The 15,925-nt window shown below is 38.3% G+C and overlaps 2 protein-coding genes across 3 annotated transcripts in view; one reads left to right on the top strand and one right to left on the bottom strand.

Moving 5' to 3' along the window:
- Fam227b (family with sequence similarity 227 member B) overlaps positions 1–15,925 on the top strand; it is a 170,070-nt gene that overhangs the window by 47,765 nt on the left and 106,380 nt on the right. Inside the window, exon 11 of the mRNA XM_037205193.1 lies at positions 3,926–4,063. Within this exon, the coding sequence (XP_037061088.1) occupies positions 3,926–4,063 (138 nt within the window). The remainder of the gene's footprint in view (positions 1–3,925; positions 4,064–15,925) is intronic.
- Positions 13,303–15,925, bottom strand: part of Fgf7 (fibroblast growth factor 7) — a 51,444-nt gene continuing 48,821 nt past the window's right edge. For both annotated transcript variants that reach the window (XM_028892706.2, XM_037205194.1), the window contains exons 3-4: positions 15,464–15,567; positions 13,303–14,430 (exon numbers count right to left, since the gene is read on the bottom strand). In XM_028892706.2, coding sequence (XP_028748539.1) covers positions 14,236–14,430; positions 15,464–15,567 — 299 coding nt within the window. In that variant the 3' untranslated portion in view covers positions 13,303–14,235. The remainder of the gene's footprint in view (positions 14,431–15,463; positions 15,568–15,925) is intronic.

Genomic DNA, 15,925 nt, shown 5'->3' with positions numbered 1-15,925 from the left:
CAACAGAATATGGTAACCAAACTCAAAACACCTACATACACAAAGCAAATATTGATGATATGAAAAGACAGATAAGTAGATGGTGTCAATACCTCACTTACAGTTGGGCCTAGTGACTGTTTACCCTCCCTCCCAAAGGAAAGGGATGGCTAGGGTCATGGAACACTTAGCCGAGTCCCCAGCCACCCTTCCTAATCAGTTGTATGCAATTCTGCCCTAATTTCATGTGGCCTTTGGGACTTGGGGGAGTAGCTAGAAGATAAAGGTAGAAAATGGTGAGGGGACTGGGCGGTGGTGGCGCACGCTTTTAATCCCAGCACTCAGGAGGCAGAGGCAGGCAGATCTCTGTGAGTTTGCGACCAGCCTGGGCTACAAAGTGAGTTCCAGGAAAGGTGCAAAGCTACACAGAGAAACTCTGTCTTGAAAAACCAAAATGAGAGAGAGAGAGAGAGAGAGAGAGAGAGAGAGAGAGAGAGAGAGAGAGAGAGAGAGGAAGGAAGGAAGGAAGGAAGGAAGGAAGGAAGGAAGGAAAGGAAGGAAGGAAGGAAGGAAGGAAGGAAGGAAGGAAGGAAGAGGTGAGGGGAGCTCCGTCTATCTAGCCATGGAGAAGCCAGCATTGTTGCTGGGTACAAAACTTGAGTGTGGCTGCTTTAAGGTCACCCACGCTCCTGCCTGTAACCCCTTACCATTGCTCTGTAAGTGAGCCTAATGCACTCTTGGGTTCCCCGAGTGAACTTCGGTAGGATCCTAACTTGGTTTGTTGATGGGACCTTTAGAAGACCCTTAGACATGGTGTATGTATCACCCAAGAAGGGAATCTTAGCAACAAAAGCATAGGCAGAAAATGCTGTACCTTAGATTGGGACATAGTTTCTTAGATATGAAACAAAAATCATAATTCATAAAAGAAAATCTTGGTAAACTGGATTTCATCAAAATTAAAAATTTCTCTACTCAGAAAGTAGCTTTAAGAGAATAAAAAAAAAAGCAAGCAACAGCCTGAAAGAAATATTAACAAAATTCAGGGGGAAAAAAACTAACAAAAGAAAACAAATAACCTCCTACTGAAAAATTATCAAGCCTGGTGTGGCACATGCCTACAATCCCAGCACGTGACTGTTGTGTATACAAGGATCCAAGTTCAAAATCAAGGTCAATAAATAAAAATAGAGGGAATATTTGAACAAAATGCATGATCAAATAATTTACATGAATACAAAGAAACAAGATCAAGTTATTAGCACAGCTGTAATAATTCAGGAAGAAATAGACAGTGATTGAGAGGAGAAGCAAGCAAGCAAAAACCTAAACTGAGGAAAGGTAGGACAACATGATTAACAGTGTGAAGTAATGACTCTACAGAACACTGAAAATGAAAAATACAAGTTACCTACAAATACAGAAAGCATTTCTAAAATCTCTCCATATTGTTAGCCCCAAATCAAATGTTCCCACTCACAAGAGACATTGTAAATTAAACAGAGCATGTTGAGTCATTGGATGGAAGGCAATAAATTAGACATATGACCAAACAAAAATGTCTTTATGCATGTGGAGAATAAGAAATATGGGCCCAACTTCACAATAGCTGAAGTAGAACATCAATCATGAGGAGCCCCATTGGATGAATGGAAATACAAAAATGTCATGAATTTATATAAAAGAAACTACTACTCAGCTATTTAAAAAAATAAAACCTTGCCATTCACAGCAGCATGGATGGAACTGGAGGTCAATAGGTGATTGAAACAAGCCAGATACAGAACAACAAATACCATATGTTCTCACTCATTCAGAGAAACCAGAACCATCTCTTTAGGACAACACAATAGAACAGTGGTCACAAAAGTCTGGCAAGGGCAGAAAGAGACTGAATCAGGAGCACCAAAACCAGAATAGAGAAGTTGTATCTACTTCCTCAGCACAGCAGAAGAACTATTGGTTAAAACAACATATGGTCTATTTCAAAATGACTAGAAAAAATATGAAATTCTCAACATATAAAATTGTCAATGGTTGAATAGATGGAAATGTTTTAATCTGATTTATTATATATTGTATAATGTATTGAATTATGATGATGTACCCCATAAATACGTACAAATGCAAAAAGAAAAGAAATATGTTCTTAAATAATCTAATGTTAATGGAAGAAATCTTAAAGGAAATTAGAAAATAACTTGTCATGCTTTAAAAAAAACTAAATATCAAAAAATATGGTAGAGCATGTATGGTAGTTCTTCCAGGGTAATTTATGGCCTTTGACGTATATTTAAAGAAGGAGGAGGAGGAGAAGGAGGAGGAGGAGGAGGAGGAAGGAGAAGGAGAAGGAGAAGGAGAAGGAGAAGGAGAAGGAAGGAGAAGAAGGAGAAGAAGAAGAAGAAGAAGAAGAAGAAGAAGAAGAAGAAGAAGAAGAAGAAGAAGAAGAAGAAGAAGAAGAAAGAAAGAAAGAAAGAAAGAAAGAAAGAAAGAAAGAAAGAAAGAAAGAAAGAAAGAAAGAAAGAAGAAAGAAAGAAAGGAGAAAGGCTGAAAAAAATCCATAATCTAACATTTACCTCATGTGGAAGAAACTGATCCTTCTCATCTTCTACTTTTAGGTTTTAGTTCTCTGTATTATATCCAAAAGAACATTAAAAATCCAGAGAAGAGATAGGCTGGGAGTACATTTAAAACTCATCTTTGCAAAGATTTGAATTTCCAGTTTGGAAGACATTAGGACTAGGCATAGAAACAATGGGGTGCTGCAGATCTTACTGTGAACCTCAAACCTGGAAAACAAAAAGGAAACACTCAGTCTTCCAGAGAACAGAGAGATCAGAAGACCGAATGCCACTGATCTCTGATCAGCAGCTCTGAACACTGGGGTAGAATAGAACAATGACTTAAGAACTTGGAGGGAAAATTATTCATAACTTACACCCAAACAAACTGTCAAGTGATACTAAGGATGAAGGCCAGGCATTTTTCAAATGTGCAAATCCGTTTTGGAAAATTACTTTGAATTCATCTTTTTTCTTGTGAAACTGTTGTACAGATACCCAACAAACTATGGAATAAACTCAGAAAGAGGAAATGAGTCTAGAAGCAAAGGCTCTAGCATGTTGGAGAGATAGTCCTCAACATAATACCGAAGGGCACTCCCAGATTAATGGCTGTCCATTAAGTCCAGTGAAAAAAGTTCGGATTGGAGCACATCTGACAGCTTTGGAGGAGAACCAACACATTAGTACACACACACACACACACACACACACACACACACACACACACACACACGGCTTTCCCAGAAACCACCAAACGGTAGTTTACCACCAGATTAATAGTGAATCATGTCTTTCACATTTTATATTTTAACATCCGAGAACATATCCTTCTTGGGATCAGACTGTTTCTAGAAATGGTAAATAATTATAGGTATAATCATTATGGCTCAACCAACATAGAGCCCTGGCCACAACCCCCTCTCCTTTACTGGATTCTTACTCCAGATGCTTGACATCCTAGGAGCAGGTGACAAGCAACTAGATGAGCCTTGAGCCTGGAGCCTGCTGGAATGACTGAGTGATTCCCTTAAAAAAATAGCAAGGCAGTTACCATCCACTTGCTGTTGCTGTCTCCTGCCCGATCTGTCTTCCTTCTGTGGCCCTCTGTAGTGTGGCATCCTTCTCTTGTGAGCAATGAAAAGTAAACAACCCTGCCTTAACCAACTGCCTGTTGACCTTACTACACAACAAACTTTCTATTAATACCTAATGTTTTAAGACAATAGTCATTCTGTCAGGAGCAATCCGCAACTGAAATGCAAAGCATCTGTACATTGTATACAACGGCAACTATCAATGTAAATAAATGGGTAACTATATCTAAAGAGATGTAGAAAACTCTTTGTTAGTGAAATCTGATTGGCTACACATTATGTTAACAGGTCTAAAACCCCCTCGAGACTTTTGGAGCCGCTGGAGACTGAAAGAACTTTGCACAACCACCATACATGGCTGTAAGCGAGCACGGATGAAGTCCGTGAAAAAGAGGCTCATGTCCAGCCAGGAGCGCATCGCATCCAGTAAGCGCATCTGACAGCTTAGATGTGAGAGGTGGCCAAGGCTAAGTGTATCGGGTCAGTTATTCGTCCCATTTTTCTAACAGTTGGATTTCATGACCGTCCAAGGCATCATTTGTTCTGTAGATTGCTGCCATCGTGCTATGTCTTAAGGCCTTTTCCTGTTCTCCTACTGTGACGTTTTTAGGTCAATTTTTAGGACTACAGACATTCTCACTGCAGGCTGTGTGCTTAACTAGATGACAGTGTGTCTTCCCAATAGAGAAGTTTAACGTTTTTACTTGGTACATTCAAACCATATTTCCTTTAGAGTGTAAATCCTGTTGCATTTAGTCAAGACTTATGTAAGACTACTAAACTACTTACCTGTGTTTTTTCCTAGTACTTTCTTGCCTCTATGTTTGACTGGCTTACTTAATCCATTTGGAATTTATTTTGTGATAAGGAATCTGTTTTATCGCATTTTTTCTTTTCAAAATGACTCATTTAAATAGTCCAATTATAGGAAAACTTAGATATCATTTTACTTTGATATGTCTTTGTATTTTCTCCTGTTTCTTGAATTCTGTTCCCAAAACTACTATACAAAAATCAAAACTTCTTGACTACTCTCAATGAACTTTTTATTTCTCTCCTTACTACTATGATTCTAGTACTAAGCATACCCTTGGTGTACAGGGTTTATTTCTGACCAGCTGAGTCAGATCCAAGGCTTCTCTGTTGATTTCAGAGCATGATGTGGAGAGAGCTCCTATCCAGTGTTTTCCTTGAAAAACACCAGGGAAGAAGGGCTGACCTATCAGCCTGTTCTTGAGGGGTCCACTCCTTGGCTAATGTATGATGCTACAATTACTTAACTAGTTCATTGCAGTTTTTCAGATCTGTACATTTAGAAGTGATTGCTCACAGATGGAAAAATGATTTCCTACTTTTAATCGTATCATGTCACATGGTTCCTATCTATTAGTAATTATAGAAAATTTCTTGTTTGCTATTGATACCCTTTAATGAGTTTTCTAGAATGCCATACATCAAAGCCAGAAGTCAATTCACAGAAGCTAAATTTTTTTATAACATGCTTTAGCCCTGGCAAGAATTTGCCATTTTTCCAGGTAGCTGCTGTGAAAGCAAAGTCCCTTAAGTAAGGAGGTGTCATCACCCTTCATTTCTACACAGCCTTTGCTTTTCTGGGTGGGTATCTACCACTGGAGAGTTAAGACGTTGGTCAAGACCATCTGTGTGCATTCCTATCATGTATGTATTTGTCTATCAAAGATTTTTTATTTATTTATTTTTATTTTGTCTATCAAAGATTTTTTGATGTTTGTTCCATTTCACAGATTTCAGGTATAATATAATTTTTTTTTAAGATTCACTTTCTGATGCTCGACAAATATTGAACTGTGAGAAGACAGGCCATGACTAGCTGTGTTTACCATCTTATGTACTTTTTGCTATAGGTAGTGATTAATACAGGGCCCACAACTAGTCAACATGCAGAGAGCAAGAAACTGTGGCTTGCTCAGCTCTAAATGAGACATGTTTCATACCCCGCCCTCAAGGTTCAGGAATCATCATGCAAGAGGGATTGTCTATCCTCTGGCAGATCTTCCCAGACCCATGCACTCACAGGCAGGCATTTAACAGAGAGCATGCGAAGTCAGCAGGGGAACATTAGGAGTATAGGGAAAGTAACTGAGGGGAGAGAATAGGGTTATGGATTTTATCAAAAACACATTACATATAAAACATTTCTAAAGAAATCCTATGGTTAAAACTTTTAAAATACTGTGAATATAAAAATATTTAAAATCATGGCTGCTGTTACCCTCATACCATAAAGACAATCAATGTAGACAATAAATAGACATGCAGAAGATAATTCACAATGATATAAGAACATGTTAAATAAATCTCTGCTAAAAGAAGAAGTTTTAACATTTTTAAGTTTATCTTTATCTTATGTGTATTATTGTTTTTCTGCATGTATGTCTGTGTGCCACATGCATGCCTGGTACCCCAGAAGCCCTAGAACTGGAGTTATAGACAGCTGTAAGTCCCATGGTGGGTGCGAAAAGATTGGACCTGGGTCCTTTAGAAGAGCAACCAGTGGTCTTAACTACCAATCCATTTCTTCAGTCCCAAAAGTGAATTTTTAAAAAATATTTTTGAGGGCCTTACTATGTAACCCTGCCACACTGGAACTTGCTACATAGATCAGACTGGTCTTAAACTCAGAGGTTTGTCTGCTTTTGCTTCCTGGGTGCTGGTATTAAAAGCATACACCACCATGCCTGTAGAGGCCTGAAGAGGGCGTAAAATCTCCTGGAACTGGGGTCTCAGAAGTTTGTGAACCACCCAGTGTGGGTGTTTGGAACCAAGCCCAGGTCCTCTGCAAGAGCAGCAAGCACTTTTAACCACTGAGCCATCTCTCCAGCCTCAAATTTAAAAATTTACTGTTATTTTTAAAGAGAACAAATAGAGCTGATTGAACATTCATTATCATGAAGTCAACACTTTTCTCTTTTCATTATAGGGAAATACCATAAACATTGGACAAACTAACAGTGAATTCAGTGATAAATACAATACATAATTTATAAAACATCAGTACTTAACAATGAACATTACTAGCCTGAAACATGAAATTTGAAATAAAATAGTAATAATCACTATTGCCTAGCAACACAGTGATACAGAAGAGAACTGAGGGGAGGGAAAAGCTGGGAACTCTTGGGTGATTTTACGAAAGCCTAGAAACATGAAGTTCTGGGCCTAAGAGATGTTCTTTAAGGCAGAGAGCATCGTCAAGCGAAGAGCTTCAGCGGCTTGCCTTCCCCATGAGTTCTGTTTCTGCTCACTGCACCACACATGCTGTCTGTGCTTGGAAATACCTTGTGCTGGCAGACTTGTGGCTGACCAAATTTAATAAGGTAGAGTGTCTCCCCGTGTATAATGGTTCTTGCACTTGTTTGGAAATGTACTTTTAAAAACCGATGTAAAGAGCAGATGTGTGACATTGACCTTTGAACAGGGGAAGGAAGGGTTATTTATGTAGTCATGGCAATGTGCCTAGAAAGAACTTTCTTGTAACACGAATCTTAAAAAGTCTTATAATAAAAACCCAGAGCCAGATACTGAGGTGAAAGCTGAAAGATCAGAGAAGCAGAACAGCCAACCACTAGCTTACCTCTACAAAATCCTCAGCCTCAAGAGAGTAAGTTCCTGTTTCTTAATGCCTTATACATCTTTCTGTGTCCTGCCCATATTACTTCCTGGGATTAAAGGCATGTGTCACCACTACCTGGTTCTGTTTCTCTCATGTAGCCCAGTGTGGACTTGAACTCACAGACATCCAGACAGATTTCTGCCCGCCAAGTGATAGGATTAAAGGTGTGTGCCACCACTGCCTGACCTCTATGTCTAATTTAGTGTCTAGCTCAGTCCTCTGATCCCCAGGTAAGCTTTATTGGGGTACACAATGTATCACCACACTTTCTCACACATTTTATCAAAGGATTATTCATCTACTAGTATGAAAAAGTAGGTAATGTGATGCTTCTAATAGAGCACAATAACTTTCTGGCATCTAATCTCCAAGTAAATAAAAGCGATTAAGTACCCGATAAGATGTTCAAAAGAGTGATTCTAACTAAGGAGAGGCAGTGAAACATGAGCAACTACAAAGAGACAATTAAATAGGAAACATACCACTAATTTGAATGAGAGAGTCTACAGAGTTAGCATGAAAAAGAACCAAATAGAAACCTTGGAAGTGAAGAACTTAACAAGTCAAATAAAAATACAGCTGAAAGACTTGAGAACAATCTAAAGCAGAAAAAAAAATCTAAACTTAAAGACAACTCCCTTGAATATTCAATCAGATACAGGAAAAAGAGAAAATAGAAGAAAAAAAGAAAATACAAACGAAACAAAAACATGAGATGAGATAGTCACTATCACAGAAACAAACATTTGAATTTTAGGGGCTTCAGAAGGGGGAAGAATAGAATATATGTAAAACAATAACTCTAGACTTCCCTGATCTTGGAAAAGATACGGTCATTGCATTCAGGAGTCTCAGAAAACTCAACCCATTTCAGTATTTCTTATAAACTTGGCAGTATCTGTTCAGCAGCCTGAATGTATACTTCTGGATTTATATTGTTTTGCCTGTTGACCTGCCTAACTGACAGCAAAGTCTTTAACCACCTTTGTCCACTGCCACTCTGCTGGCCCCCAGGCAGTTTAAGATTGTATTCTGTGCAATGTGAAAAACAGTCACAAATTTGAACAGAGGGATTTTTATAATCTCTAATGCATTTCTGTTTGAGAATAGACTTTGGACTGGTGTGGACTTTTTTTTTTTTTTAAAGATTTATTTATTTTATACATGTATGCCTGAGCAGAGGCACCAGATTTTACAGTGGTTGTGAGACATTGTGCTATTGACTCAGACTCTGAGAGCATCAGTCTCTTACTCTGAGCATTCTCACTTGTGATTTTATGCACATTATATTCTTTAAGCATTTCATTATCATAATGATTACAGCTCCTTCTCATGTTTGTGTTCCTTCTAGTGCCACTGTAAATAGAAAAATGATGGAAACCCTGGATGGGGAAGGAATAAGACCCTTCACTATGTTTAAAGAGGAGACAATGTGGAAGAGCCAGGACTAGATCCTAAAGGAGTTTGGTTTGGGGTTTTCTGCTTGTCCTGTTAGTTCTCAGTTGCAGTAGACCATTAGAGATTACTGAGGGTTAATAAAAATGGCGTCTCCCATTCCCCAGTCCACAGTCACTGAAGGGGCTGACATGGGATGGAGCTTGGGTGTCGTTGCTTCAAAAAGAAAAGTACCTCCCAGAGGTGACTCCAGTGTGCATCCTGCATGGAAACCAATAGCTTTGGGGTCTTTAGGGTTTGTTTTGCTTACAGCAGTTCTCAACCTGTGGGTCACAACCCTTTTGGGAGTTCAAACCTTCTGATTTTCTTGTGGAAAACAAGACCAATTTTCCAAAGAAAATATGCCTGTTTGATCTATTTCTCTATGAATGGTCACCACTGAAAGCCTTGAATTGGTCTTACTAGGCCTTAGAGCATGTGTGTGTATGGTAAAGCCTTAAACGCCCATCTGGTGTGTGTCTTGCAACAGGCGTGTACTGAGGGGTAATGCCGCCCCTTGTGTATGTGCAGAGGTGACATCACACTGGAGATTAAAACTATGGCTTCCATTTGGGAACTTTTATGCTCTGGTCTACTGTTTTGTAGGAAATAAACTTCTTTTGAGAAACAGTGCTATGAAGAGGCCTTAGTGGGGAACTGATATTTGCAGCCACAGCCGGTGAAGACTGGTGCTTGATTTTCCTCAGGACTAAGTGTTGAGATCAGTGACTGCCCTGCTTAACACATTGATTACAACTTTATGGGGGCTTGCAGACAAAGGAACCTAGATAATTATAAGACAAAAGAACTGTTTTAGGTCATTAAATTTTCAGTGCTATACACCACAATAACTAATATATAGCTGTTTCCAGGCAAAGAAAGAAGCAATCACTTTTCATATGATGATACAGGCTTTCAGAAAGCCTGTATGGCTTAGGGTTAGGAAGCAGGACTATGTCACAGCCAGGAAGCAAATGGGAAGCCAAAAGATACTGTCTCATGAGAGTAATTACCTGGCTTCTTGGGAGATGTTGCTTTAAAAAGAAATCACAAACATTGGTAAGAGAGTAGGTTTTGTTATTTCTCACTTCCTGTCAAGTCTCAATTCAAGGAATATAAATCATTTTGATAAATTCTTCAAAATTGGAGAGCAGAAGGGAGCCTCTGGGAGTCTGATAGACTATATCCTTGTCGTTGAAAACCAAAGCTTTGTTGAATGTGGTAGAATGAGCAAAAGGAACCTGGCGCTGTCACTGAAAGAGCTATACATGAAGCTTTAACAAGCTATTTCATAGCAGGAACATTCTAAGAACCTTAACCATCTGCTTTAACGATATCTTAGAAATGGTCACACGTGATAGTCATCTGATATTCACATGAGCCCATGTTCATTCTGATGGATGATGGAGTGAATGTGTTGTGTGTGTGTCCATCCCACACATATACTCACAGGCACATACAGAGAGAGAGAGAGAGAGAGAGAGAGAGAGAGAGAGAGAGAGACAGAGACAGAGACACAGAGAGAGACAGAGACACAGAGACAAAGACACAGAGACAGAGAGAGACACAGAGACAGAGACAGAGACAGAGAGAGAGGCCAGAACTTGAATGTCTTCTTATAGCACTCTCTACCTTATCTTTTGAGACAGGGTCTCTCTCTCTCTCTCTCTCTGGATCCATTTGGCCAGACTGGCTGGCAGGAGGACTCCAGGAATCTGTCACTCTCTGTCTCTCCCCAGTATTAAGAATCAATGGAGTATTTTGACTAACCAATAACCATCCACATTAGGTGTTAAAATTTTAATGTCACACCTTTACAAAATGATCTTAGCTTATGTTTGCCTCTGTATTATTTGTATGTAAAGTTGGACTGGGAAAGATGGGGACCATTTGTGTCTCATCCATTCCAGGTATGTGACAGTGGGTAAGCATGACATTGTAGCTTACACTGAGTCTCAGACATCCACTCACAGCTTCACTTTTGTTCTTCACTGGTGTCAACTGGAGATCTTCTCACATTGAAGCAAACACAAGTATGTGCCAGAGTAAAATACAAACTCACGAATCATAAGAACATATTTTAAATGAATGTCCTGTCTTTGGTGAGCTATACTGATGACTTCTTAGGTTCTTACTCTATTTTTTTAGAGGGGAGCTAGGGAAGGTTTCAAGACAGAGTTCCTCTGTGTAGCCTTGGTTGTCCTTTAACTCACTCTGTAAGCCAGACTGGCCTCAAACTCACAGAAATCCACCTGCCTCTGCCTCCCCAGTGCTGAGATTAAAGGTGTGCTCCACCACCGCCCAGCTCCTCACTCTATACTATATTGAACATTTAGAGGATCACAGATCAGTATCTCCATAATCACTCTTCATAGTTTTTGACACCCTAAAAAACTAGAAGAAAAAGCTCTAAGTATGAGACCCTCTATTTTCCCTTCTCTTTTGTATCTAAGTTGAACTTACAACAACTCAAAGATCAGTAGTCTACACTAGGCTTGTCTGTGTCGAAGTGTTTTATTTCACTTGTTATATTGGAAATATCTTTCTACATATTCTGTTAACATTTGTATTCTTTCACTTAGTCCTTTACCATTTTTTAGAAACCCACATGTTGATATGATTTTCTTTTTAAAGAACATTTTAGAAAGGGATACTATTATTATAAAAATGTCTTTTGTGATACTTTCCATTTATAAATTTTAAAGTTCACATAAAATTTGCTTAGGAATCAAAATTGGAAATTGCATTCCTTCTGTCCTTGAGTCAAATCATAAAAGTATCATTATGTACTAAGCGAATTGCCAAGTGGATCACAAGTGTTCTCAACTATAAAGATGGCATCTCGATAGAAATTAAAATCAAATAAAACGAGGAGATCACTGACAATCTAAGATAGACACATGCTAAGTGACGCTGCCTGTGGCAAGCTACATCCACCCAGCACCTTGAGTTTCCTGATTTATGAAAGAGGAGGAAGATGAAGGCCTCACAGTCTTCCAGGATTCCAGATCCTAAATGTGTTTGCCTAAAGCAGATTTCGTTTTCTGAAATTTACATGTTAAGTTTTTTTTTTAAATAGAGCAAAACCTATAAATAAACATAAATGCTGAGGCAGGCAAGATGGATCTCCAGTTAAAAGCACATACTGCTCTTGCAAAGGACCTGAGTTTAGCCTCTAGTACCCTCTTCTGAACTCGATGAGGACCAGTACTTATATTTACATCCCCATAAAGACACACACATAGGTACATAATTTTTAAATAACAACAATAAATCTTTTTAAAGTAAATGTTTCTGGGTAGATTTTTGTATGTGACATATCACTAAGAATATGGACCACTCAGTGTTGGTTCTGTCTAATTCAATATTCTAATGGTGTTTTCATAGGAACTAACTTAATGGTAATCATAGCCACCTTCCATGTATACTCACTACTTCTGTTTAAGCTTCTGCATGATCATGCTCCATTCTGATTTATTTAACATTTAAATAAGAATAATAGCATTCCATCTTTTCCTTGGAAACTATTCATTGAATGGATTCATGTATATATAAGTTGATTACAGACCAGCAGTCGGCTAGACATGAATGAGACAACTATGAAAAGCACAGTCTTCTTCTACCCCTGATGTTTATAAGACTCCAGGTACCAGCTGGATCCTGCACTAGGAAGCTAGACTAGAAATGTCCTTGAATTGGATGTTAGTACAGACTATTCCCTCATGGTGTCTCCTACAGTGTATGCGATGGAGGGTGAAACTTCCTATTTTTCAGTAGCCTGGATACTTGGGCAAACCACAAGCAAGTCAAGAGATTATTATTTTTTGTTGACAGGGGCTTTATCTTATAACCTTCACTTATAAACATATTACCAAATAGCATTTTGTGTAATATAAAGAAACCTCAATGGAAAGTACTTTGAGGTTGATATCACATTAATTAATATACCAGCAATTGACATAACTGTTGCCCTTCCCCTGGTGAGCATGCGTACAATTCGGGCAGCACCCGCTGGCAGCAAAACTACGGAGTGAGCCTTCATCTCTCTGTTACGCTGTTGTCTGTGGCCTGAGCTGAAGCCTTAGGGTGTCTGGGGCCTCATACACTGACCACAGCCTCTACTGGGGTGTGCTCTGGCCACTTCAGTGTTGCACCTTTTTCACGGCAAATGCTTCCAAGATTATCAAGTAGCTAACTTGAAATATGACTACTTCTAAACCATGTTTTATTGTCATGTATCAAAATATATTCTGACTGAAATCCTTTGCTTTCTTTTACTTATATGTTCCAAATTCATTGGCAAGAGTGTTGCGGCAAAATCTTTCCCACATATTTGCATTGTTTGCTGTGAGACATCTATTGTAAGCATGGCTGCAGGCTGTCATTTTTGTCTGCCATCCAACACTTGCTAGCCAAGTGCTGTGTACTAGAGTTGGTGTCTGTCACCAGGGGAGGAGAACTCTGCAGCACAGCCAGGCAGTTTGTTGTTCCCTTGAAATTAAAAGCATATGAAACAGAAACGGCTTCTTAAGGTTTTGTCTTTATAAATAACATAAACTTAAATAACAAAACAATAAAATTCAAATACAACTTAAAGTAGAGTTTAATGCTGTAACCACAGGGGGGAAAGCATGGTTATGTGTGGGAAGAACATTATTTAAAGTTGTGTTCCCAAATGTGAATTATACAAAAGATAGATATGTTACTTGAAAAAGACTTAAAGACTTCGGAATTTTATTTTTAGGGATTATAAAATGTTATTTTGTGGTGAGATGAAATACAGTATTGTCATCATTATTGCTATTTTATATACAGACTTCTAAAACATCCTGTTAGCAATACCTTTTCAATTTGAGTGGCATTAGGATTTTTTTTTAATCAGTACAGGTATGTGCCAATATTGCCATTCTGTAAAACCACCTGTCGATTCCATTCTATAATAAAATGTTGAGAACATTCACTTTTCTGAGTAGAGCTAAAGTGGATTATAGTTCTTACTGGAAAGCTCTCAAACACTGCTCATCGTCTATGGTTTGTGTGGGCTTGATCATCCTCAGGCATCCCAGCAGGGTTAGGTCTGACATCCCTTATATAACATCATCTGCATCATCTTCATTATTATTATTATTATAGCAGCCATTTTATAAGCAGATAGTGATATTAAATATTCATTATCAGATAGTCAAATCTAACATACTCTGAAGGGTAAATTAATTTAAGAAACACATCACTATTACTAACATGATTGTACAACCACTTTTACAACTTTTTACAACTTTTAGTTACTAAATCTGATTTGTGTGTATACTCTTCAACTCTTTCTTTAATGCAGTCTTTTAAAATAAACAAAAATGCGCAAGTCCAGCTTGATCAGTTTTCAGTAGTTTTCCAGCCTTTCTTGGTTACTTTAAAAGAGAGAGAGAGAGAAAGTAAGGAAAAAGAGAAGAAAAAAAGTCCACTGGAAAGAGATCTCCCTGCTGAATGAAACTGGTTTCTCAAACACCGTGTATGATTAGGTTATTGCCATAGGAAGAAAATGGGCCGTTTTTTGTTCTTTCTTCGTTTTCTTCCCTTTGACGGGAAGCCCCTTTTGATTTAAGGCAACAAACATTTCCCCGCCACTGTGTGTCCATTTAGCTGATGCGTATGTGTTGTAATGGTTTTCCAGAATTAGTTCTTTGAAGTTGCAATCCTCGTTACATTCTTTCTGATAAAAACAAGCACAAAGAAACCAAACACAATTATTAATACAAGTTCTGGAGAGACTCAAACTAACAGCAAGCAGGTGATGGTCTGTAGAGGTGAAGTATATGTGACTTATTTTAACCCTCAGAATGAGCAGAGCTGACACAGTTTAATGGGTTTATCTATGTCATGTATTGCCATATGTCAAAAGCATCTTAAATTAACAAAAGATAGCATAATACACGTTAGTTATGTCCCTTTGGACAACCAATTCCTACTCTTTAATGTTGGGATCTCTAAGTCACTCCGTTCTCCCGGGAAATGTCCCCCCAGAAATTTAGTGTAAAGGGCGTAGCCTCCATCTCCTGCAGGTGAAGGACAATTTAATAAACTTTATTTCACTTTCTACTTATGTTGCCCTCAATTGTAACAAAAGTAAAAAGTTAGCTAGTCTGTTCATTTAGGCAGTCAAGTGTTCATTTGATTACACCTCCAATCTGTAATTGGCCTGCATAGGCATTATGCAGAGCTACAAGAATACAAAGGAAATTGAATTTTGCTTTACTATAGTGGGATGAACTATCACATATTTCACATCATAATAAAGTGGAAACAATGTGAATGCTTACAGTTCAAAGCCCATGATTGTGAGACTGATGTTGACAAATGAACTGAACACTTCAAAAAATTTTTTCCCAAAAATTTTCAATGTCAACAATGTGCAAATCAGAGGAAGTCTAACAAAAGGGCTTTAATACTCACAGATGGAAATCTTAGGCTTCAAGTATCTAAAATGCACATGGGAGTTTAGAATTGAAAGGATCCCTAAAGATCAATCATTCCAAGTCATCTTACAGATGAAAAAATCTAATATCCGAATAGCTTAAGCAATCTAAGCTCATACAAAAAATATTTTGCTTTAATGCTGGAGTAAAAAAATGTTTTAATGTAATATTCAACTTGTACCAGTGGAGGAAATTACAGTTTTCAGAAAGGCATGTATTTTTGACAAAAGTAAATTTGAATAATAACTCTAAGTTATCAATTATTAATACCTTTGCATAGAGTTTTCCATCTTTATTCATTGCAAGATAGTATTCACTTTCCACCCCTTTGATTGCCACAATTCCAACTGCCACAGTCCTGATTTCCATGATGTCTGCAAGGAATGACAGAAAGGTATATCAGTTATCCACTAATCTTGAGACCTTTCCCCCAACGCACAGTCACGGACACTAGAGTAATCATTAAAGATAGACGTGCAAACTGATGGCCTTCATTGCACAGAAGGGGTGTCTGCATGCAAAAAAATAGTTACATATCCATATTTAACCTCTAGAACTATGCTTCTAATCTACCACAATGAAAATGCAGCTAATATTTGCTGAATTCATACCACAAAAGAATTGCACCCATGTCCGGACTTGTCTGGTTATCACCACACACAGCAGGGCAGGCATCCTTGCTACACCCACATCACTGAGGAGGGTGCTGAAGTGAGTAATCTGCCAAAGCCT

The sequence above is a fragment of the Peromyscus leucopus genome, chromosome 4, assembly GCF_004664715.2.
Source record: "Peromyscus leucopus breed LL Stock chromosome 4, UCI_PerLeu_2.1, whole genome shotgun sequence".
In the NCBI taxonomy this organism is placed as follows: Eukaryota; Metazoa; Chordata; class Mammalia; order Rodentia; family Cricetidae; genus Peromyscus; species Peromyscus leucopus.
The sequence above is the reverse complement of the archived record's forward strand: the minus strand, read 5'-3'. Positions and strand labels throughout refer to the sequence as shown.